Here is a 22245-nt window from a genome sequence, read left to right as displayed (position 1 = left end):
TTTTTTTTTCTTTTTTTTCTGCAGAGACTGCTAGTCCCAGTTGAGGACGAAACTCCCAGCCTGTAACTCTGTCCGTGTTCCCCTACGTAGACAATGATTGACTAAAATTAAGACAAGACTGATTTATAACAATGTATTCCAGTGCAGAGTTTGCCCTTTGTCTGTGCCTGGATTTTTAACAGTGGCAGCATCTGCTTCACGCTGCCATCAACTCACAGCGATGTTTCCACTATCTCCTCAGGCTATGATGAATGTAATTTTTCAGTGTTTGCCTGAATCCCACACAGCAGTAATCAGCAATTATCAAAAACAGCAAACACAAATAATTAAGACATTTCCATGACATCCAAACACAGTCTTCCCTAGGATGTGTGCCTCACACAGCTATGGTTAGAAATGTTGTCTGAACCTCCCACGTGATATCATGAGGGAAAAAGCACCTTTACCTCCATGTCTTGAGCCCAACTCAAGCAAGTTGGACAAAACAGTGTGGATGAAGGCATCCAAGCAATCTGACATTTTTGAAGGAAACAAGGGGCTTAAAAGTGACACCCTCTGTTCAGGTTCCATAATCAGCCTCGTTAACATGGAGAAGCACAACCACTGGATTAACTCTGGCTGCGCAACAACATTAACTATCTTTAGTATCTGATGTCATTACATTTACTTTAGTATCTGATGTCATTACATGTACTGTGGCAGATCAGCCAGTGCCCTTCACTCCCTCACTACCAATTTCTCCCAAATACAGTCCAATGCCAAGAGATTTCAATCTTCATTGCACTGACACGTCTCGACACATTCCTGTTGTCTTATCTAGTTTGGGCTCCTTGGTCAGCCTCCATTTCTGTAATGCACTGCAGTCAGGAGTTCCTATAAAACTTTGACACAGAGGTTATATTTTTGCTAATGTGTAATATTTCCTACTGCTGATAACAGGGGGGAAAAAAAAGTAGGCTTTTTACATAATTTTCTAATGAAATGCATCTTCTTTTCCAAGTGAAATTGTTGGATAGGCATACAATTAGAGGGATACTAAAGAAGTATGCTTATATATTCAAGTGTACTTATCTCAAACTTAAATTCTAATGAACAATTAGTGTATATGTGTGTGCATACTGAAGGGCTAGGAACGCTGGCTGAATAACATACACACCCATCTCCCCTTTCCTCTCTCCAACTTATTTTTGCTGCTGAACTCACCAGACCAATTTACATCTGCATAACTGGCATAACTTAGTGGAAACCAATGGACCTACAGCAGTTCCCATTACCTGAGAGCTTTTATGCATACAAGGTACTTATAAACCTACCAGGTTTGATTAGACCGCTGGTCTACTGGAAGTCCAGTCCTGAGAACCTCTACTCCCAGAATTAGCATCTTTGCTCTTACGTTATCAACACCTCTGCTTTGATCTTTATGTATGTAAATCTGCACAGAATAAACTCTGTTCAAGTGAATTGAAACAGCATCAGATCAAACGGGTCTCCCCCATGTTAATAATTCCTTAAGGGACAAGAAACATGAAAGATTTTGCCTCCAGATTTTGTATTTTGTTTCTTGCCTTGACCTTCGGAGAAAGAAATATATCCAAAAGAACGTGTGTGTGTGTGTATATATGTATATCTATATATCAGGAATATTTCTCATTACTATAACTATCAGTTTAACTTTTGAAAGACACACTGAACCTCACCTTTTAGGTTTTAAAACAATCTCTATGTACCAGGAATCAGGATGAGACTGCATATGACAATATATAAGGTGATTTAGATGGTCCTACATGTATATTCTCTGGGGTTCCTGTGCAGACAGACAACTGGACTACCAGTCATACCTGCCAGAGACAGACTCCAAGCTACTAATCTGGCATGTATGTGCAGAGATGGGCCTCCAAGTGCCTCCATCTGAATTCACAGTTACTTGTGATCACACTGTTTCACTTGTGATCACACATCCCACAAAGATGATCAAAGGACTGGAGCATCTGTCATATGCTCCAGGAGACGTGGAGTGAGTTGGGACTGTTCAGCCTGAAGAAGGAAAGGCTCAGGGGGACCTCAACAATGTGTATGAATAACTGATGGGGGAGGGTGTAAAGAAGACAGAGCCAGACTCTTCTCAGTGATACCCAGTGACAGGACAAGAGGCAATGGTCACAAACTGAACCACAAGAAATTCCACCTAAACATAAGAAAACCACTTTTTTTTTAATGTGAAGGTGGTTGAACAGTGGAACACATTTCTCAGAGAGGTTGTGGAATCTCCATCCTTGGAGATATTCAAAACATGACTGGATACGGTCCTTTGCAACTGGCTCTAGGAGACTCTGCTTGGAGCATGGATGTTGGACTAGACAATCACCAGAGGTCTCTTCCAAACTCAGCATTTCTGTGATTCTGTCCTACTGCTGAGCAAACAATAACGACTTTCAATATCTGGCCCAACACAAATGAAAACAGTACTATTCCTCATCCCTGGTTTTCCTGAGAACTACACTTGCTTGTTGTTAAAGAGTGCAAAGACAATGGCAAATATCCCTTTCTGGCACTTTGTGAAGTCAGTATATTAATTCCCCTTGTATCACAAAGCTTCAAATACAGGTGACCGTGTCCTTGGAAAGCCAGTGTGAGGAAGCAGAAACACGTAAACCAGCTTTGTCTTCCCTACGTTATACTTTTCTGCTTCCTGCCATGCTACCAACCTGCATCTCTCCAGAGCAATGACCCCTCCCCACTCGCTTTGAGATTGCCATGACCCAAAACAGCTACAAGTCATCTAAATCACAGAGAAACTATGTGATTAGGCTGGAGCAAAGCCCTGCGCTTGCAGCTGGCAAAAGCCTATTGTGCCCTCTGAGAAAGGGTAAGTACCACGGGCTATGGAAATATTTGCAGATAACATCAATTCTGAACTGGGAAATCAAGGGAAGGTGAGGGGAACGGCGGGGAGGGGAGGCAAGGGGAAGGGAGGGCAAGGACCGGGATGCCCTACACAACTGTTCTTTATACCACATCATTTCTTCACCCTTCTAAGAGGACAAAACTCTGTTGATTCCATGAGCCACGCACCAAAATGTCCACGCGGCCAAGAGCTGTAAGACAAGTACCATGTTCCTTGGAAAACGGCAAAGAAGGGGAGCGCTGGGAGTGGTTTCCAGTCATCTCTCCTCTCCACCACAAAATGCGAATGGGCACAGCATTCGGTTTTGGTGGCAGCCCTTGCTGGCTTGCTCATTCTGCCATGGGAGCGAGATACAGATTACACGGCCTTGCTGCCTGCCATGTGCTGCAGTCCCATGACAAGAAGCAGGCCCACACTTCTTGCCAGCCGTATGTGATTAAAGAGACAACTAGCTGCACAGCTTTGTATCAGCAGTTAGGGAAGCCTGCTCTCTTACCCCTCATGGTGCTTCTGCCACAAAGGGCAGGCTGAAGTTCAGGAGACCGTAAGGACCGCAAGAAAATCCTGTGTGCCCTAGAGACCAGCGCATCAGGAATTTTCTATATCTCTATGGGCAAGGACTCTGCAGAGTCAGGTAGTGATGAAGGCAGTAAACTGCTAGTACCCAAGTTTTCTCGGAGCAAATTGTCACCCTGGTCATCTCTGTTGGACAGTATATTTGTGGGACATGGCTTTTTTATGTAGCTATGCATCCTAAAGACTGGGAAGGATAAAACAATTACTTGGTAGGCTGTAACTTAGTCACATTATGAATAGATTATAGTGTCTCTGTACAATATTTATGAGCAGAGAGACATTTTACCAAATCCATTTCCTAGCAGACCCATAAAAGGACTAGCATCTTACTGCTTCTACTTAGCTTTACTTCAAGTTACTCAACAGAAACCCTGAAAGAAAAAGTACAGCAAAGAACAAACCAGTCTTCTATACATCCCATAAAAAGTATTACCCTGGAAAAGCTCAAATGAATGAGAAATAGCAAGACCTTTTTTATCTCTGTTTCCCTGTCAGTCACAATCTCAGCTTCCACAGAGATCCGGTTCACACAAGTTGTAAACAAAATGAGGCAGAGAGCTTTTCTCCCATTTATCCATAAAACACCTGCCTCACTCCAGATGTTGCTGAATAGAAATAATCAGAGAGGGCTTTATTTTAAACACTAATCACCAAGATTATGAAAAAAAAAAAATCCTAGTTTTAACTCATTTTTAGTGTAGTCACACCCTGGGATCCAGAGCTCCATTTTACTTAGTGCTTCACACCAACAGTCCCTGTGTTGTGTGGGTAACAAGCATGCAAGTTTTATCCGAACTAACCGCAGAACATCATTCAAACAACAGCATCTACTGCTTTTCCACATGTCATTGTTAATATAATTCCTGCTCAGTAACATATTAAGAGGTGCTGAACTCAACAGGAATTTAGGGCACTTGGAAAGATCAGCTCGGAAATGCACGGGTATTCGCAGACAAATGCCCTCAATTGCTCTCTGCTGCCGTAAGCTGCTTTTGTACTACAATTTCATGGCTGATGCCTGCTCGTTTTCTTCACGCTGGTAATCTCGTGGGGGCACTGGCTTCCCTGGAACTCAACCCATTTAAACCAGTTGAGCATCTAAGTGGTCCTTAGCGTGCCTCCCTGCCACAGAGGCAGAGGCTTCATTCCCTCCCTTGGCACCATCCTGGAAAATGAGGAAACGCTGGCTCAGCCAATGCCTCATGCTGGGCTCAGTCAGTTTCTGACGTAACCTTCCCAGCTACAGAAGACTTACACCATGAGCCAAGTGGCCCAAACCACCCGCGCTATTCTGTGCAGCAAGGTTTCTGGTTGTTTAAAATGAATTAAGATTCCTCTGTGCCCATAAAAATTATCTGGTCAAGTTTTGTGTCTCAAGACAGCTGGCAAAAAGCTCAATCTTCTCCCACCCTGAAACCAACCCAAAAAATCCCATGAGATGTATCTAATAACTTTCTGTGAGATGTCGAGTCACATCCTACCAGCCATGACACTCTGAAAAGATCTCGCTGTTTTAATTGCTTTATCATCATCACTGCTCATCAGTGTTTCACCACAGAGTGTAGGAAGTCTTGAAGCTGGATGTAAGTTTTAGTACAGTTTAGACTGCATTGGAGAAGATTCACCTCCAAAGTGCCTGTAGGTTATGTTTGTAGAAAAAAATACTGGTATGAGTTTTTAACAATGTTCTGCGCAAAGTAAGATATAAGAGCAGATTTAAAGTATCATAGCAGAGATTTACTGTAGAGAAATAGTTACTTTCTTCCACTACACTTCTAGATAATATTTATCTGCAGGAGGTTTTAGGCTTTCTTGTAAAAGCAAATAAAGCCTGGAGCATATTAACTTCCACTACAGTAAATCACATCTTTTGATACTGCTACCTAGCTTTATCAGAGGAGTGTTAAAAAACTCTGGAGAAGAACAAGAATTAACAAGTTAACTTGCTCTGTAAATGTCTCCATGAAAGCTGAAATTTCTCCTGTATCTTAGATAATATCAAGTTAATTCTCTAGCAATCATTTATGTTTTTCATAAACTGTTTCAAATTAAGTTCAAATCTATCCACAGTGAAAGAGAAGAATTTAAGTCTTCACTAAAACAGCATCATGAGGTTATGAGGCCTATGGGCAAAATAAAGGATGTTCATGTATATATTTAATTACCTCCAAGTTTTAATTTTATTAACTTAAAGCATACATTCTGTGTGATCACAGAATAGTGTCCAGAGTCACAAAACACCAATAGATGAAAATGTACTTGCTGTCACTTTAACACATCTCTCCTTTAAAAGAGGGGTTTTTTTCCTATTTATTGTACTACAGTGGAACCTGATGGGCAAGATTCTTCCCTGTTGGCCACACAAAAGCTCTTATTTATGTAAAAAATTATCAGATATGAATAGGAAAGAAAGACCCTCAGCTGATTAGTTCAGAAGAAATAAGTTGTGTTGATTTGCACCGGGGCATTTTTCACTATATATAGGAGTAAAGAGCCGCACAAGATGCAGGTAGTGAAGTCTCAGTTCCCACGTTCTTCACATTCATTTGGGTACCCAAGTCACAGGAGTAAGAACTTAATAGGTATTACCAAAAAGAGACACAGAAGACAAAAGACCAACACCCCTCCACTCTGCTGCCTGTCTCCAAATCACAGATATTACAACCTGGGCGTGGAGTGGTTGTGTGGACATATCGATCTGTTCTGAAGCTGGTTGGAGTTGCTCTTTATGTTGGTGGATTTCAGGAGCCTTTTAAAAGTGTCATAAATGGATGAGATCACAGACATTTGAAGACCAGGAAAAATACATCACAGCCCTGTCAGACAGAATGCATGCTTTGAATATGCATTAGCAATAGTGGCTGTATACTATGCAGAGATAGCCAGCTTCCATTTACTACCTTTAATTAATAATTGAAGATATCGACTACCATAGTTTCAGATTGCTGTTTGGTATCCTCCGATATATAGATTGATACCCTATATTAACATAGCACGTGTCATCCTGAACAGCCCCCAAACCCTTTACCAATTTAATAAACCGACACACAAGCTCCCTTCCTATTTTTGAAACACAGCTAATTCTGAGACGAAACATGGCTGCTCATCAACGGCACACTGGAATGCTACCAAATGACGAGAACAGCACATGAAATATTTAGAGGGCAAACAGACACAAAGCCAAAGTAGACCAGAGCAGAACCCCGGTTCTGCCCAGGCACCAGGAAGCCATCACAGGCTTTAATGACACCAAGTTCTTATTGCATTTCTCATCCCGAGTGCCGACAGGATGCCCCTTACTGCCACGTTGGAGATCAATTCAACATTACCCCAGAAGGACTGAATCAGTGGCTTTGAAGTCTCCACACCAAACATACAGACTTGCTGGAGCATTCAGCAAAACAAATTTCGCCTAAGTTAGGGCATTCAATGGTTTTTCTGACAGACTAGCCACAGCACACAAAACACGGCAGTGTTCTGGTTCGTGCCAGTTTTATGTCTCAAACTCAGGAGGATAAACAAAAGCATAGGGGAATAAGGTGCAAAATGTTAGACCCAAAATGAGAGAAGCCAATGTGGCATGAAGTCCACTGGAAGCGGTTAGCCCATCACAATTTATTGAACAAATTTGTTCAGGACAAGCAAGTTTATATCAGACCAGTGTTTTTCTCATAGGCAAAAAGATTTCTCATTGGGTATTTGGAGCCTTAAAGTTAATTCATTCTTTTGTTGAACCATTGCCTCACTGAAGCAATGACCCAGGGTGACTTTGGGGTCTTAACCAGGCTCTCAGCTCTGTGGCCAAGAGTTCCCGTTCCATTACTACACTCCAATGACCAGTTGTGGCTGTTACTCCAGAACCGAATAGCCACCACGCTGCAGATATTACCCTCTAAACACCACACAGTTGCTGTACATACCCAGCGGCTGTTCCTGCAATATTCATACCTTACCCTCTTCAGGATTTAAATATTAAGTATCACAAGAGTTTACATTAAAGCCCCATTAGCAGTAAATGCTGTTCTCTTGGAACGCCAGCCATTTTTATCATCTAAATAATCATAACAAAGGCATGTACCCCAAGTAACAGAGAGCCTTTTTTATTTTTTTATTCCTTCTTAAATAAGTAATGTCAAGATAACTCAATTCAAGCAAAAAAAAGACAGTTTCAAAAATTCCCCCTCTTTGGGACGAAGCCATTCACACACACTTTGGGAAACATTCATTTCCCCTTTTACCTTTTCAAATTCCTGAAAAAAACAGTTTGCGACTGAAATAAACAAACTTAATGACACTAACTAAAGCTTCAGTTATCAGGGTAGTGGGAAATAAACATACCTCTGAGTATTTCAGGAACATTTGCAAGTGATTTATTTGCATCAAAAGCCATGGCAACAGTCAAAGTTCAGCAGGCTCAGCTCCTACTATCAATCCAGAACATGTAAGAAATCAAATGCTCTAAGAGTCTAGAAGATCCTTCATTCAGAATTTTATGTACTTGTGTTCAGAATGGCCAAGCAGCAATGATCTAAATATTTAATAAACTAAAAACTTATTTTTTTCCAACCTGAAAAAATAGTTCAAGTCTATATTGCGTTCTCAGTACTCATGGAAAAATAGCTGGAGAATCCTTTCATGGCTTCTCTGGAGACCTAGGGTTTCGGATGGCTGTTTTTTCTGTCTTGCTCACCACTGAATTATTCTTAATAAAGTTTAGCCTTATACTGAGCTATGGGCATAATTCAGGCCCTAGGTATCCCTTGTCAAACAGAAACAACTGTACCAAAAGTAATTGGGCAACTGTAAAAGTAGAACGTGACTCCGTGAATGTGGGTGTGTGCACCACCAGAGAGTGTAACTGTGGGCTTAGCCACTTCTTTCCCCGGTGAACCTGTCTGTACGTATCAAGGTGAAAAATATGAGGTATTTCTTACGGGGACTGAAATGACAAAGGAACCCCCCCACATATGCCCAGTATAGCAGGTACATTTGGATTGTCAAGCCCTCAGGCATTTACTCTCTTATTATTTGTGCAAATCAAAGATGTTTAACTAAATCTTTTGAAGCGACTGTAGACTGTATCAATGGTATCAGCCTAGGTAACTGTGGGACACTAAACTCCACTTCACATTGCATCTGGGTGTCACATAGCAGGCTTCTTATGTGAACTGAATACAGGTGAATCTCCTACTCCTCCCGCTCTGCTGTTAACCAAGTAGGATGGAAATGGTGACCCAGGAAACACATTTGTCCTCGACCTCTCCTCCTTTTAAGGATCATCCAGCCTTTTTTATGCAGCTTTCTCTATCACACTCAGTGATAACTGCAGGCTCCCCTTGCTCAAAAGCCAAATGTGCTAGTGTTCCTACCTAGTGAGAGGAGGTCACCAAATATATCACCTACAATTACATTTTCATCTTCTAGCTGTAAAAGCTTTCTATTCAAGAGTCATAATTGTCTTCTCATTGGAATAAAATGTGAGGTATTTTAGGAAGCTGTTAGAGAAGCTGAGTGGATTGAAGTATTGTTGTGCTAATTAAAGCTTCTTTGATTTTTGAACGCTTCATCTCAACACTTTATAAAGTGAACATTTTTATAGAAAGACCAACCATGGGATACAATGCAACTCTAAAAGTACCTGTTAGAAGCCTTGAGTACAGAACATTTCTCATCTTCTTGTCTTAGCATACCGAAAAGGAGCACAAAATCATGGTCTTTCTACAGTCCTCTGAAGTGAAAAGATACAATCCTATTTACTTCTGTGGGCTCTGGTTAACTTCAAGAGCACAACAGTTCCCTGTACATATTTGCAGAGCTTGGCTGTGGCAGTACATAGCAGCTGCTCTCAGGGATAGCACTGAATCAGACGGTCTGATTTTCTTTGGCAGTCAGGCCATCTGACTTAGACTGCTAGCCCTGAAGGCAGCTGCTCCAGATGCTTTAGAGGAAGGATAAAACTTTAACAGTGGGTAATAGCACACCTGTGAGAAAAGTTTCTTTTGGCTTTCAGAGGTAAGAGTCATTTTATGCTGTGGAGTATTAGGATTCTTATTCATTGAAGTATAAATATCTAGTTTCTGCATGGCAAGGGAGTACATATTCACACCTGAGACTCATATGTTTCCATAATGCAATTTTTTTGTAACCATTAATCAAACAGTACATGTAAGCTGAGTAACTTCCAAGACTAACTGTTAGGTAAATCAAATTCATGTTGAAATCATCAATATTATATAAAGAAGGTAACATATAAAAAGAGCACCTTGTTACTGAATGGACTGACCCTCTCTGTGTTGAAGTCTGCTGAATTAGTCTTTGCTCCCCTTATAACCTGAGTGCCAGTGCAGCTGAAGAAGAAAGAGGAGCCTATTCCATGGATCATCAACATGTCTGTTATCTAAGTTACATCTGCAGAGCCACAATTTTTTCCTCAGTGTAGGTTGCCTCAGAGAAAACCTACAAGATAAGGAGGCGGCTTGGTGTAACCAAAGGAAGGACTCAATACACAAAATTTTTTTTAATTGATGAAGCATAAAAGACAAGATAGGAGGATTTGCATTCGGGGGTGTAAAAACCCACACATCTATTTTCTTTTGAGATTAAGAAATTAACTCAGACACTCAACTAAACCCATACAAAATGTTGATTTTTTTTTTTTTTTTTAAATGGAGTCATTTTAGAGGAAAAAAACCTGTCCTAGGACCTGGTCCTGAATGTGCATAGTTTTGCTTGAAAACTTCCACTTAGCAAAACTGACCACATCACAGTAAGTATCTCAGTACAAGATGTACCAAGGGGTACAGAGACTGCACAGACTGTGGGAAAGATGAGGAATCATAAAGTATGAGATGTTATCTTGTTAGCAGCATGGCCAAAGGAAACTAGCAGAAGTATTTTCCACACAGAGGAGACAGCACAGATGGAAACAGGCAGGTCTTTCTTCAAAAAAATGTATGATTGTGATACAAGAATTGGCATTCCCTGTCCTAAGAGAAAGGAGCTTTTTGAGCCAGATCCGTGACAGGTATGATGAGACAGACCATGAAGGACCTCAGCAGTGAAGGCTCTGGGGGTAGTATTTCACAAGATGAAGTGTGGCCAAGAAGGGAGGAAACTAGCAGAGGGATACACAAATGGGTTATACGGCAAGTGAATTGTAGATTCAGGAAAACAGGTTACGCAGCAATATTACAATTTGATCCAAACAATGCAACGGGAGCTTTGCTAAGGACAAAAGGGAGAAGACTGATACTGTAGAAGTGATAAACAAGCATTTCATTTTTTTTACACAGAAAAGAAAAAAGGAAGCAGCAATGAGACTTTAGACACGCCTAGAGCCAACAAAACTCAATGACAGTGACCACACTCTTGAAGTGAGGCATGGACATGAGTACCTCGTTGAATTAAGACCACCACCACAGAGCAGCTAACAGACAAATGGCTTGGACTAGACCCATTTAAGACTGATAACGGCAAATCCTTACTGTCAGCTCAACAAAATAATTTTTGTCAATTTATAAGTGAGATTCAATAAGACTGACTAAATATACTTGAAGCTATCGATGAACAAGGATTTCATTGACGAAAGCTTTTCTTGACCAAGAAATGAAAACAAATAAGTAAATAAAACCACATGACAGACCACACAAAATGTTCTGCCTCATGTAAGGTTAGGGTATTTTCACTTCATTTCACCATAAGTAATCAGCGCTCTACCATGTATGCATCCCACTGTTACAAACCGCACCTATCTACAGAAAGACCTGGCAGTCATTATAGCTGGACTTCTAATACCTAATACCTTTGGGAGAAAATAATTAGCATTTATGTCATTGCCTTCTTTACATATAATACAATATTGATACATGGCAGGCATGACTCTAATAGACCAGTTTGCATGAAACGCACCTTGAAAAAACAAACTATTTTCCAAAGAAAACAAGACCGAGTCAGTTTGACTTGCTTACATTCAACACAAACCAAAAATTGTGATCAGTCATACAGTTGCTTGAAACCTGATTTCAAGTAAGCACTTGTATGCTAATGCTACAGGCAGCGGTTCAGATTCAGGAAGGTAGCCGTAACATGCTAATTGATACCCACAAGCCTTTGGAGAACACAATCAGTAGGCTTAACCTTATTTCCACTGTTTTTGGTGGAACTGCGTGCTGTCTCAGCAGTTAAGGCAGCAGAGTTTGGCCCCAGAACATTACTCACACGAGGCTAGATCCAAAGCCTATGGAAGCCAAACCCTTGGATTAATTGTACTGTAAAGCTTGAGTTGGCATTTACAAGCCTCTCAAAGCCCACGGCCACATTTCCCACTCACTACATCATTGCCATTTCTTATACCATTCAATAAGAAAACTATCAATGAATCAATCATTCATTTCAGATAGAACTGGCCAGTAGTGGCAGCAGAGAAACCAGACTAGAAAATAACCAGACAGAATAATCCTGGGTAAGATCCTTAAAAATTATCTTTAATTGATGCCAAGTATGAACAGATGAACAAGTACAGAAGCAGGTAAAATTGCATAGATGAAAACTATGCATTTCAAATAGTTCAAGAACTCATAACATTAGATGTTCTTAAAATGGTAAGTCAAACGATTTCACTACTGGAAGTAAAGTGAACTGTAACGTGACAATGAAGTACATACTTGACCCAAAGTGTAAGTGATTGGTAAATGGTGGAAATAAGTACAGCTGTGTCAGCTTAAATGGTTTGTTGCCCTGATGGTGCACTTTCATATGGAGACTATTCAGTTTATATATTTCACATCGGTCATATTTGATCCTTAAAATCAGAGGTATGTCTGAGAGGCCATATACAGTTCTATTGACAGCTGTTATTTATTCATTTCAAACCGACATACTGCAAAAACAATGGTTTACATGTGAAGGAAAGGAAAAAAAGATTTCATCTTAGCAGGTTATAGGTAAGGGTTTGCTGAATTTAGTCATAAAAATATCATTTTTACTTTTGTACAAAAGTAAAATATACATTTGATCCCAATTACATTATAGAAATGTCACTGAAACAATAACATGGATCAAAGACTGATGCACCTAAAGGAACTGAATGCAACGTCTTCATTTTATTATAGAAACTAGAAATGGAAAATGATTTCTTTTTGTAACTTGTAGTGACATTTGCTAGAGCCTGTGAACAGGTGAAATATACAGAATTACATAGATATTAACAGATATTTTGAGACAAATTTCAGTTAAGACCTCAGTTTCATTTTATTTCCTTTGAAAATATCAAAGCATGCTATGCCTTGACAGCATAAATTGTTGACCTCACCGGTGGCAAGTTCACCTGTACTGAGTGAAACAGTAGAACACGGAAGTTTCATTTTTGCAGATACGAATACTGACACCTTTAAGAATACTTGATAAGCATTTCAGGAAAAATAAATTCTCTACACCTGATTAAGTAAAGCCAGAACAACAGAAAACAGAAAAAGAAACTCAGCCTGAAATAAGTCCAACCAAAACTGAAATGTAGGTCCCTGGTTAAAGCATCTCCAAAAAGGAGCCTGTTTCAGACTTGTGATAGGCAGGTCTGGAACAAACTTGCCATGTTGTGCAACTGCAAGGACAGCTTTCCAATTCCGTCCAGCTCTGTGGCTATGGAGGGTAAATCACACTTTGGAGCTGGTTCTGCATTCCTGTGAGTCTGAAATTACTGTGACGATCAGTGGCATCAGGCTGCTGGAAGCCTACAGGATCAGCCCATTCCTGGAAAAGCTGCAGTACTTCCCTCTTCTTCATGTTAGGGGAAATTAATTAATCCAGAATGGCACCCCTCTAAAAACAGTTATCAAGCTAGTCTTTGGAAAGGAATATATTCTCTCCACGTATTCCACATGTATGCAGAAGATCTTACTCTAAAATACAACTTTCCATCTTTTTCTAATAAGTTTCAGATGTTCCTGTCCTGGTATTTATTTTATTTCGGCTAATATACGTGCATATAAGAAACTGCACTGTCCAAGTGTGAACTATGGAAAAGTGAAACTTGCCCTCAGTTCCTTATACATAAAAATAAGCAGGTTTTTATGTTACATTTGGGCTTCAGCTCCCTCCTAATAGAAACAAACCTTCTGTACTTCTGTCTAATGAAAACAATTGTCCCTTAGTAAAAAATTTGTCAATAAAAGTTGCCACTGCTCCAATTGTTGATTTGGGCCAATGCAGCCTCTAATGAATGATACACAGCTGATATGCTAAGGGTCTGATCCCTGAAATTCCTACTTGGGCAAAATGACTGCTGAAAACAAGAGGACTTTTGCTGAATTTTGCCCTGTTTCTAGTGCTTTGTACTGTCTTTCAAGTGCTTGTCTACGTGATGAACAGTACATCAGGTTAAGCACGTGCACAGTTAGAGACTTTGTAAGTGGAAATTAATTTCCTTGGGCCGTCATCATTGTCAACTTCCCAGAAGGCAGCAAGATTGATTCTCCTCACACCTACGGATGTGTAAACCAGGAACAAAGGAAGGAAATCACTAGAATTGTTACCAGGAACAACATGTTACCCCTCAGTAAGCCAGGCTGCGAATTTCCAGCACTCACGTACCGAGAGTTTTGTAGCACATGGCCGCGCTCTGCCCAGCCACCCCCTGCAAAGTAGGGTCAGTTCCATTACATTTAATGATTACTAAAGGCTTATCTATCTGAATGAACTTGTGAGGCAGATGAGGTAAACTGCATTAAGCCCCATTGTGTTCAGAATTAAAGCAGCCTTAATTCAATTCAGCTTACTTTCCTTCCAAAAAGAATGACTCCAAATCAGATTAAGGTTGCTTTTATACTGCAACAGAATGTCCATGCTGGACTTTAAAGCAGTTTAACAAATCTGCTTTAAATGCACACCTTTCATTAATTCAGATTAGCTTTCCTGAAGTCCCCAGTGGAGATAAGGCTTAAGAGACTCCATGCAGGGGACCTGCATGGGTTTGCTAGGATGCTGTGAACTCACACCCTGGCTTACTGCACCCTAACTTCCTCGTGAAGACAAGTAAATCCAGTTCGTTGTCTCTGCTGGAGCTGCCACGCAGAGCATTTGAGCTCTTGGCACTCTGGCAGCAGCCTCACAGTTCTGTGAAGGAAGGGGGTACGGGGCCTTTCATTTTCCCTCTCCTCCTTGCTCCTCTGCCTGTTCCCTAGTGCTCTATAGCCAAGGACGGTAGGACCAGATGGGGAATTTTGGCAGTGATACCAGCCTATGGGATTCCTGCCCGCTGCTTCTCCACTTCGTTCCTGCCTCTGCACTGCAGTGCACTGCTGCTTTGCTCCTGCCAGCTAAGTTCCCTCATCCCCTTCACCGAGTGGATGAAGAAAAGCTGTACGGGGGCAACTACGAAGCACAGAGAGGCACAGAGCAGTGGCTGGTAAAGGAGGCTTGGGTAGTGACTCCTTATGCTGGGATAGCTGCCTTGCCTCATCAAACCACAGCCCAGCTAGGACTGCCGTATCTACTGGTTTCTCTGTCCAGCGTAATGTGGGCATCGTTTCTGGGACGTCCCTACCAAATGAACGAAGGTCTCCTGACTCTTTCAGAGTTGCACTAAATTGGCCATCAGCTCATTTCCAGTCCTCATCCGCTGACATAAACAACGCCATAGAGGTCACGTGTGGCAAAAAGAAACATATACCAAAAGGGGGAGAAAAAAGAAAAAGAAAGAAAAAAGAAAAAGCAAAGAAAGAAGGAAAGAAGGAAAAAAGGAAGGAAGGAAGGAAGAAAGGAAGGAAGGAAGGAAAGAAAGAAAGAAAGAAAGAAGGAAAGAAGGAAAGAAAAGGATGCTTACTGGTAAGAACAGGCAGTTTGTTAAGTGCACCTTCAGGCCCACAAAGACATTTCAGCACTCCTGTGTAAAGGGGGTAAGAGCCTTTTTTGTCCTTGTTATTTTTTTGTGTCAAACTTGTCGAAAACGCATGCCTATGCTACACGAGGTTAATTCCTGTACTCCATATGTATTGAGATCCTTTGCAGTGAGCTATAAATGGACAAAGCAACATCCAGGCTCCCCAAAACACCCTGAGTCCTAATGATCCATCCCGGTCTCCTGACAAAGAAGAATTGCTGCATGCAGCACTTTTCTCTTTACCTGTGCGGAATGATTATCGTTCTGCTCATTAAACTAAGGTGTGCATACCCAGCTGTGGCAGAAGTTAAGTTACCAAAGTGAGGCCTCATGTCCCAGACGCTACTTTCTGATCGTCAGTCCCACAGCACTGAATTGATTATTGCTGTTTAGTTTAGTCAGTTGGTTGTTTTATAAGCTGAGTGCAGCATTCAAGTCCATTTTGACATGAGAAGTCATATCCTAGAATTCAAGAGTTTGGGAAGATCAGGACTACCAGAATTTAATGGGGAGAGAGGTGTACGATGGGCAGGGGTGTGAGTGGGGGACAGGAAGGAAGCTTTACAACATCTACCTAGAGGATGTAATGCCCTGTTTTATCTGATGCTTTGCATTTCTTGCAGGAGTTAGAGCTCCCTCAGTTCTTGATCGCCTTCTCATCATTAACATTCACAGAAGCCACACAGTGAGAAATAAAGTCAAGTCTTTCTGGAAGCCTGGCAGGTCAGGCTTGTGCGTAGCTGCAGAGTTAGGGTTGTTTTTTAAATCTAAGTGCCTTGATTTTATATATATATGTGTCTGCGTATGTGTGTGACACGCACATGCGCAGACACACACATATATATTTATACACATATATACATATATCAGAAAGATAGGGGAAGAAAGGATCTGTACAATGTGGAAGGAGAGGTGTTCAACAGCGGTTGGCCACATGCTAAGTGGAGAATGAAGATCCTCAACTTTGTCCATTTAAAAAATAAAGATTAGTGCCTACATTAGATCAGATCAAAGAGTATTATCTTCTAGGGCCCAGCAGTCAAGGCTGGCATATTGCACAAGATACCTTCTCCTAATGTTGCTTCCTTCACCAGATGATGATGGGAGTAGAGTAAGGTTAGGGACCAGAAAGTAGAATATGGCTCAAAGGATCTGTGAGGGGACTTAAGATCTGACAGCCTGCCGAAAAGGGGATGGAGGAGGCAGGGATGGGAGGGCACTGGAAAGCCTCTCCCACCTACCTGCTGGGGAATCCAAGGGAAAGGAAAGCACAGCCCTGCAGTCTGGTTGCCCGACCAGGCGATGCCGCAGTTCATGTTGGTCCCTAGTTCCTCCTGCATCCTGCCATGCTGGGACAGGCTGCCAAAAAGCCCTCTCAGGGAAAGGAAGGGCAGATACAACGATGGCAGCGATGTCTCTATAAACAGCCTAGGGAAACTTGAAGTCTTGCATAAACACAACTACGAGTTACTTGGCAGAAGCAAATGCTGAGCCCTGCAGCATCAGACTGGCTGGGGAAGGAAGGTATCCCATGGGTGCTGGTGGTCTCAGCCTGCCTCTTCTGCGTCCCTCCCACTCACACTTGCTCTTTCTTTCTTTCTCTACCTCCTTCTGTGCTGTGCCAGGAGGCAGCACAGACTGTCCTGACGGGGTCCGTGCCTTGCCCTCTCCTTCACTATCTCTGACCAGCTCAGTTCCTGGAGGCACTTTCAGCAATTTAGGGGATGTAAGATAAAGGCACTGCGCAACTACCTAAATCAATCTGTTGAGTCTCTTCAGTGAGTTTTAGGGGAATACAAAAAAGTCTCAACTAATGACTGCAAAAGAAACCAGCTGCTGCAATTTGGATGCATATAATAGATAAGTTTCATTTACATTCTGAGAATGCACCAAAAAGCATGCATCTGCACCTTTCAGCTATAAAGGATACTAGGTTTTAGGTGTTGCTATGTATAACTTGACTTCTTAATTTTCCATATAGCTGTCCCTTTAAGGGATGGGATATGTGTCTTTCCGACAACGCCTGGACAAAAGCCAACACATTTCCCTGAGCAATGCAGGAAAACAATCAGGTTTCTCTAATCAGTTCATTCAGGCCCTCAGTCTATCAAGCACTTTTTTTTATTTTGTTTTTATTGTTATTATTATTATTGTTATCATTATTATTATTATTATTATTATTACTGAATTCATGCATTAATTCAAGTTACACCTTAATCAAATAGGCCATAATGCTGAATATTTGAACATGCTTTGATCTCCAAAAGTTATTGTTCCCATTTGACTAACATACGCACTTAAATACAGTACTTTAAATTACTAGTCAACGATTTAATAAATTAAGGAGTGCACTTCTGGTGAATGCAAATCAAAAAGAAAAAGAAAAGAAAAGAAAAAAGAGAGATAAAGGACCTATTTTTAGAAGATTCAGTTCAAACGAAAGCTTATCCGCTATTGTCTGAGGTAACGTTTCAGGCATGCGATTATAAAATAAATAGTATCAAATTCAAACATGCTTATATTAAACTCTATTGTGCTATCTTGCAACAGAGGGGCTTAAAGTTTTGTATCCAGTTCTGGACAGGGAAAAGAAAAAGTGTGGTTAAATCATCTGCACGTAAGAGAACTTAGCAGCATTGCAGATGTTTTGTCTTCAGTTTTGTTTCTTATATTCCTTTTAGAACAGTTCTTCTATGGACAGCAAAAGAGACCAGGCTTAAGTATGTTTTTAATAAGGTGCTGTGTGGATCTGTAGATTGGAAGAATGGAATCTTTCACATAGGGGGTGGAAGGAAAGTTTGCGCTCCTTCATAGAAACCATGGCAAATGCTTGCTGCAGGTTTTTGCTAATCTTTTTTTTTTAATTATTATTATTATCTGATGCACTTTCTTGCAACTGTGCAGTTTTGCAGAATATTTTTACTGGAATCCATGCATATGCTTTATAGCTCTAAAAACTGTCTTGCTTAGTTTAAGTTAACTTCATCAACCAAAAAAAAAAAAAAGGGAGATGGGAGAGGAAAAGTTTAGGTCTAGCGTCATACAGCTTAAAACTAAACTAGTTCAAACGGTTATCATTTACCAGGTGGAAAATGTTTTTTAAAAATAAACAAAACCTTATCTTTCATGGATCCTGGAAGCTTCTTTATCGCTGAGCAAAAATTCGCAATGCAACAATGCATTTACGAGGTAAATAAAGCATTCAAAGACTATCAGTAAAGCATCTACAAAGTGTGACTGTGTCACTAAAGTCTTCAAGCTGTGAGTGGGGATTTTGGTTTTTTTGTTTACACATCAGTCAGCAGCTTGCTTTTGTTAACGCAGTTTTGGTTGGCTACAGTGCAGTTGCCAGTTCTGAGATTAGCCTCTCTAAAATTGTCTATGCTATTATTCATATCCTCTTCGATTTCCATGTACTCAGATTTGCTGATTGTGGAGGAGCTGCGGCGACTGAGATCACTGTCAGATGCTAAATTAGGGGAGCTAACGTGAAGTAACTGAGCCTGTTCTTCCCCTTCTGTTTCTCGGTGGTAGAAGTAGTTGAAGTTGGACACGATGACAGGTACAGGCAGGGCAATTGTCAGCACACCAGCGATGGCACACAAGGAGCCTACGATTTTGCCTCCAATTGTCACAGGGTACATGTCACCATAGCCCACAGTGGTCATGGATACCACCGCCCACCAGAAAGCATCAGGGATACTTGTGAAATGAGACTCAGGTTCTTCAGCCTCAGCAAAATACACCGCACTAGAGAACAAGATCACCCCAATGAAGAGGAAGAAGATTAGTAAACCTAGCTCTCTCATACTCGCTTTGAGGGTCTGTCCCAAAATCTGGAGGCCCTTAGAGTGCCGGGAGAGTTTGAAGATTCGAAAGACTCTTACCAGTCTGATGACTCTCAGGATGGCCAAGGAGGTGGCCTGCTCTCCTTTCTGAGTCCCCTCCCGCTCGGCCATCTCGGTGCCCAGGGTGATGAAGTAAGGGATGATGGCCACAATGTCAATGAAGTTCATGATATTCTTGAAGAATTCAGTCTTGCTGGGGCAAGCGAAGAAGCGTACCACCAGCTCGAAGGAGAACCAGATGATGCACAGGGTCTCCACAACAAAGAAGGGATCTGTGAAGATGTTGGATTTGTAGACCTGGGTGGTGTTGTCAGTGCGATGCACTGTATACTCCTTGTCCTCCTTCAGCTCAGGTAACGTCTCTAGGCAGAAGATCACGATGGAGATGAGGATCACCATGACAGAGACTATTGCAATGACCCTTGCAGGCCCAGAGCTCTCTGGGTACTCAAAGAGGAGCCATACTTGGCGCTGATACTCCCCCTCCGGCAAGGGTCTCTCCTCATCTTTGATGAATCCTTCATCTTCCCGGAACTTCTCCATGGCCTCCTCACCCAGCTCATAAAATTTGATCTCCTCAGAGAACATGTCCAAGGGCACATTGACCGGCCGGCGAAGCCGCCCCCCAGACTGATAGTAGTAGAGGATGGCATCAAAGCTGGGCCGATTCCGGTCAAAGAAGTACTCGTTGCGCAAGGGGTCAAAGTACCGCATGCGCTTCTTGGGGTTGCCCAGCAGAGTGTTGGGGAACTGGGCTAAGGTCTTCAGCTGCGTCTCAAAGCGTAGTCCAGCAATGTTTATCACTACGCGCTCACAGCACTCGTGGTCATCGTGGGCAGCGGGCTGGTAGCTATCCTGGGGGTGGCCAGGTAGCGCAGAAGTCTCATCCATGTTCTCTCCAGCCATCACGGTCATGGTGGCACACGGGAAGGGGGACCCAGGGGCAGGGGAGGAGAAGTGAGGGAGAGGGACTTGAGAGGGGGGAGGAGGGGGGAGGAGAGCAGAGAGCCCCAGGGCAGTTCGGGGGCTGGGGGGGGGGGGGGGGGGGCGAGGCTCAGAGTCCGCAGGGAGGGATGATGAGTCGGGATGGAGAGCTGGAGGAATGGATGGACAAGGAGCCTAAAGGATGGAATTATCCAAAAGGGGAAAGGAGAGGTGGGATGAAGGTAAAGGCATCAGGGATGATGGGAGGGTGAAGAAAGAGGGAAGAAGTACCTTTAGGGGGGGAAGAGGGCAGGTAAGGTGAGGGGTCCTGTCCCCCAAGCCGGCAGGCTGAAGGTCTGTGGAGTGTACCCCCAGGCTGGGGTCCCCTCCCCAGCCGTCTCCTTTTGCCTTTAACTCGATCCGTCCACTTTTCTCGCCGACTCGACCATCGCCGCGGCTGCTGTCACGAAGTTACCCACGCACGCACACACACACACACACACATACACACAAATAAATAAATAAATAAATGAATCACGGGGCGGCTGGGAGGCGAGTCCTTGCAATGCCAACTCAGCAAATTTCCATCGCCTTCCCCCCCCCCTTCCCACTGCCCCGGTCCTCTCCTCTTGTGCGCTGGGGAGGGAGGGATGGAGATACTCTGCTTTTGAAGGCATAAAGCTCACTTGCAGGATGGAGGCTGCCAGGGAGGAGAGAAACATAATAAACCAGCCCCCAAGCCCCACCACACACACACGCTCAGGCGCAATGGATTGGCTTTCACACCAGCAAGAATATCCCGCTCTGCCCACTACGGCAGCACATGCGGAACCCTACGCCTTGTTCCCACGCATCCCCGGACACGCACCGGGGCCTCCGAGGCGGGAAGGGGCCGATGTGGACCCTGCGGTGCCCTGAGCGCGTCGGGAGGGCTTCCCAGGCAACTTCAGCGGGGTCAGCTCCTGCGATAAATCTCCTGACCGCCACGCTCCCCGCTTCGCAAGGCGGTGGAGACTTAGCTGAGCGCTGACAACTTCATCACACCAACTGGGGGGATTAGGGGAGGGGGAGCAAAGCATCTCCTCTCTTGCTTTGCACCAGCTAAACACAACTGAGAGAGAGACAGGCGAGGGGAGGGAGCTCGTCATCCCAGACCCAAACTGTCCAAAATAGAGTCCAACAGCGCGGGGGGGAGAAGGGGTTTTTCCTTACCTGCTCCGAGTGAGATGCGCTGGTTAGGAGTAGGAGCCAGTGCCGGAATGCGTCAAGTCGCCTTGCAGCAGCATCCAAAAAAACCAAACCAAAACAAAAACCGCAGCGGCCAACTCAACCCTCCTCCTCCTCCTCCTCTTGCGCCCCTCTTAATAATACAGCGATCGCTTTACAGGGCTGCCTGCGAGACACTGAAATATTCATACACTGCCTTAGGCTGCACCAAGGGCGAGTGGGTTTAATTAGTTTCTGCCGAGAACCGCAGTGGGGGGGGGGGGGGGGGGGGGGGTGGAAAAGAGTGCAAAGTACCTTTTTCAAAAGGCTGGAGTTAGTAAATAAAATCAAGGAGTCCTAGAGAGCCGCTGGCTCTCCTGCTCTCTTCCCTTAAGCCAGCTGGAAAAGGAGCCGGGGCTGGAGAGATGTAAGCGAGCCGCAGTCCTGCAGCCGCATCCCCGGAGTCGGTCTTGGCTCGTCCCGGCAGCAGCAGCAGCAGCGGCAGCAGCAGGAGGAGGAGGAGGAGGAGGAGGAGGAAGAGGAGGAGGAGGCAGGAGCTGGACGCGTGTGGCAGGAGCGAGAGGGCTGCTGAATGCAGAAGAGCAAGGAGCAAACTCGAGCCATTTCTTGACGCTGCAGTATCAGCAGAAACCTGAGAGCTCTTTGGTGCAGCTCGGGGAGCGGGGCGGGGGGGGGGGGGGGACACGGGGACGGGGCCGGGACCCGGGACCGGAGGGAGGAGGGGAGGCACGTTGCCCTCCCCCCCCCCCAATCCCCTCCCCGGGGCCGGCCGCCCCCGCCGCCGCCAGCGCGGCCCCCGCCGCCGCGGTACGCTCCGCGCCGCCCCCCCCGCCTCCGTCCCCCCCCTTATTCCCCCCCCCCCCCCCCCCAGACGCAATGCAGGCTCAAGC

General features: G+C 43.6%; 1 protein-coding gene across 3 annotated transcripts; it reads right to left on the bottom strand.

The window, feature by feature from the left end:
* Positions 1-11943: 11943 nt before the first annotated feature.
* Positions 11944-22005, bottom strand: LOC115352696 (potassium voltage-gated channel subfamily A member 1). Of its 3 annotated transcripts, XM_030041248.1 has the most exons (3): positions 21650-22005; positions 21341-21531; positions 11944-20585 (listed from the first exon to the last, which is right to left on the bottom strand). In XM_030041248.1, the coding sequence occupies exon 3, from the start codon at positions 20117-20119 to the stop codon at positions 18644-18646; it is 1476 nt and encodes a 491-aa protein (XP_029897108.1). In that variant the 5' UTR covers positions 20120-20585; positions 21341-21531; positions 21650-22005; the 3' UTR covers positions 11944-18643. The 3 variants fall into 3 exon arrangements, with proteins under 3 accessions (XP_029897108.1, XP_029897107.1, XP_029897109.1); XM_030041247.1 differs by having other exon boundaries at positions 11944-20588; positions 21341-22005; XM_030041249.1 differs by having other exon boundaries at positions 11944-20419; positions 21341-22005.
* Positions 22006-22245: the final 240 nt, after the last annotated feature.

Source organism: Aquila chrysaetos, chromosome 17, assembly GCF_900496995.4.
Source record: "Aquila chrysaetos chrysaetos chromosome 17, bAquChr1.4, whole genome shotgun sequence".
NCBI lineage: Eukaryota > Metazoa > Chordata > Aves > Accipitriformes > Accipitridae > Aquila > Aquila chrysaetos.
This window is presented reverse-complemented; position numbering and strand designations above follow the sequence as displayed.

Coding starts and splice junctions, on each gene's coding strand:
- LOC115352696 (XM_030041247.1), bottom strand. CDS start 20,119: ATGACCGTGATGGCTGGAGAGAACATGGATGAGACTTCTGCGCTACCT.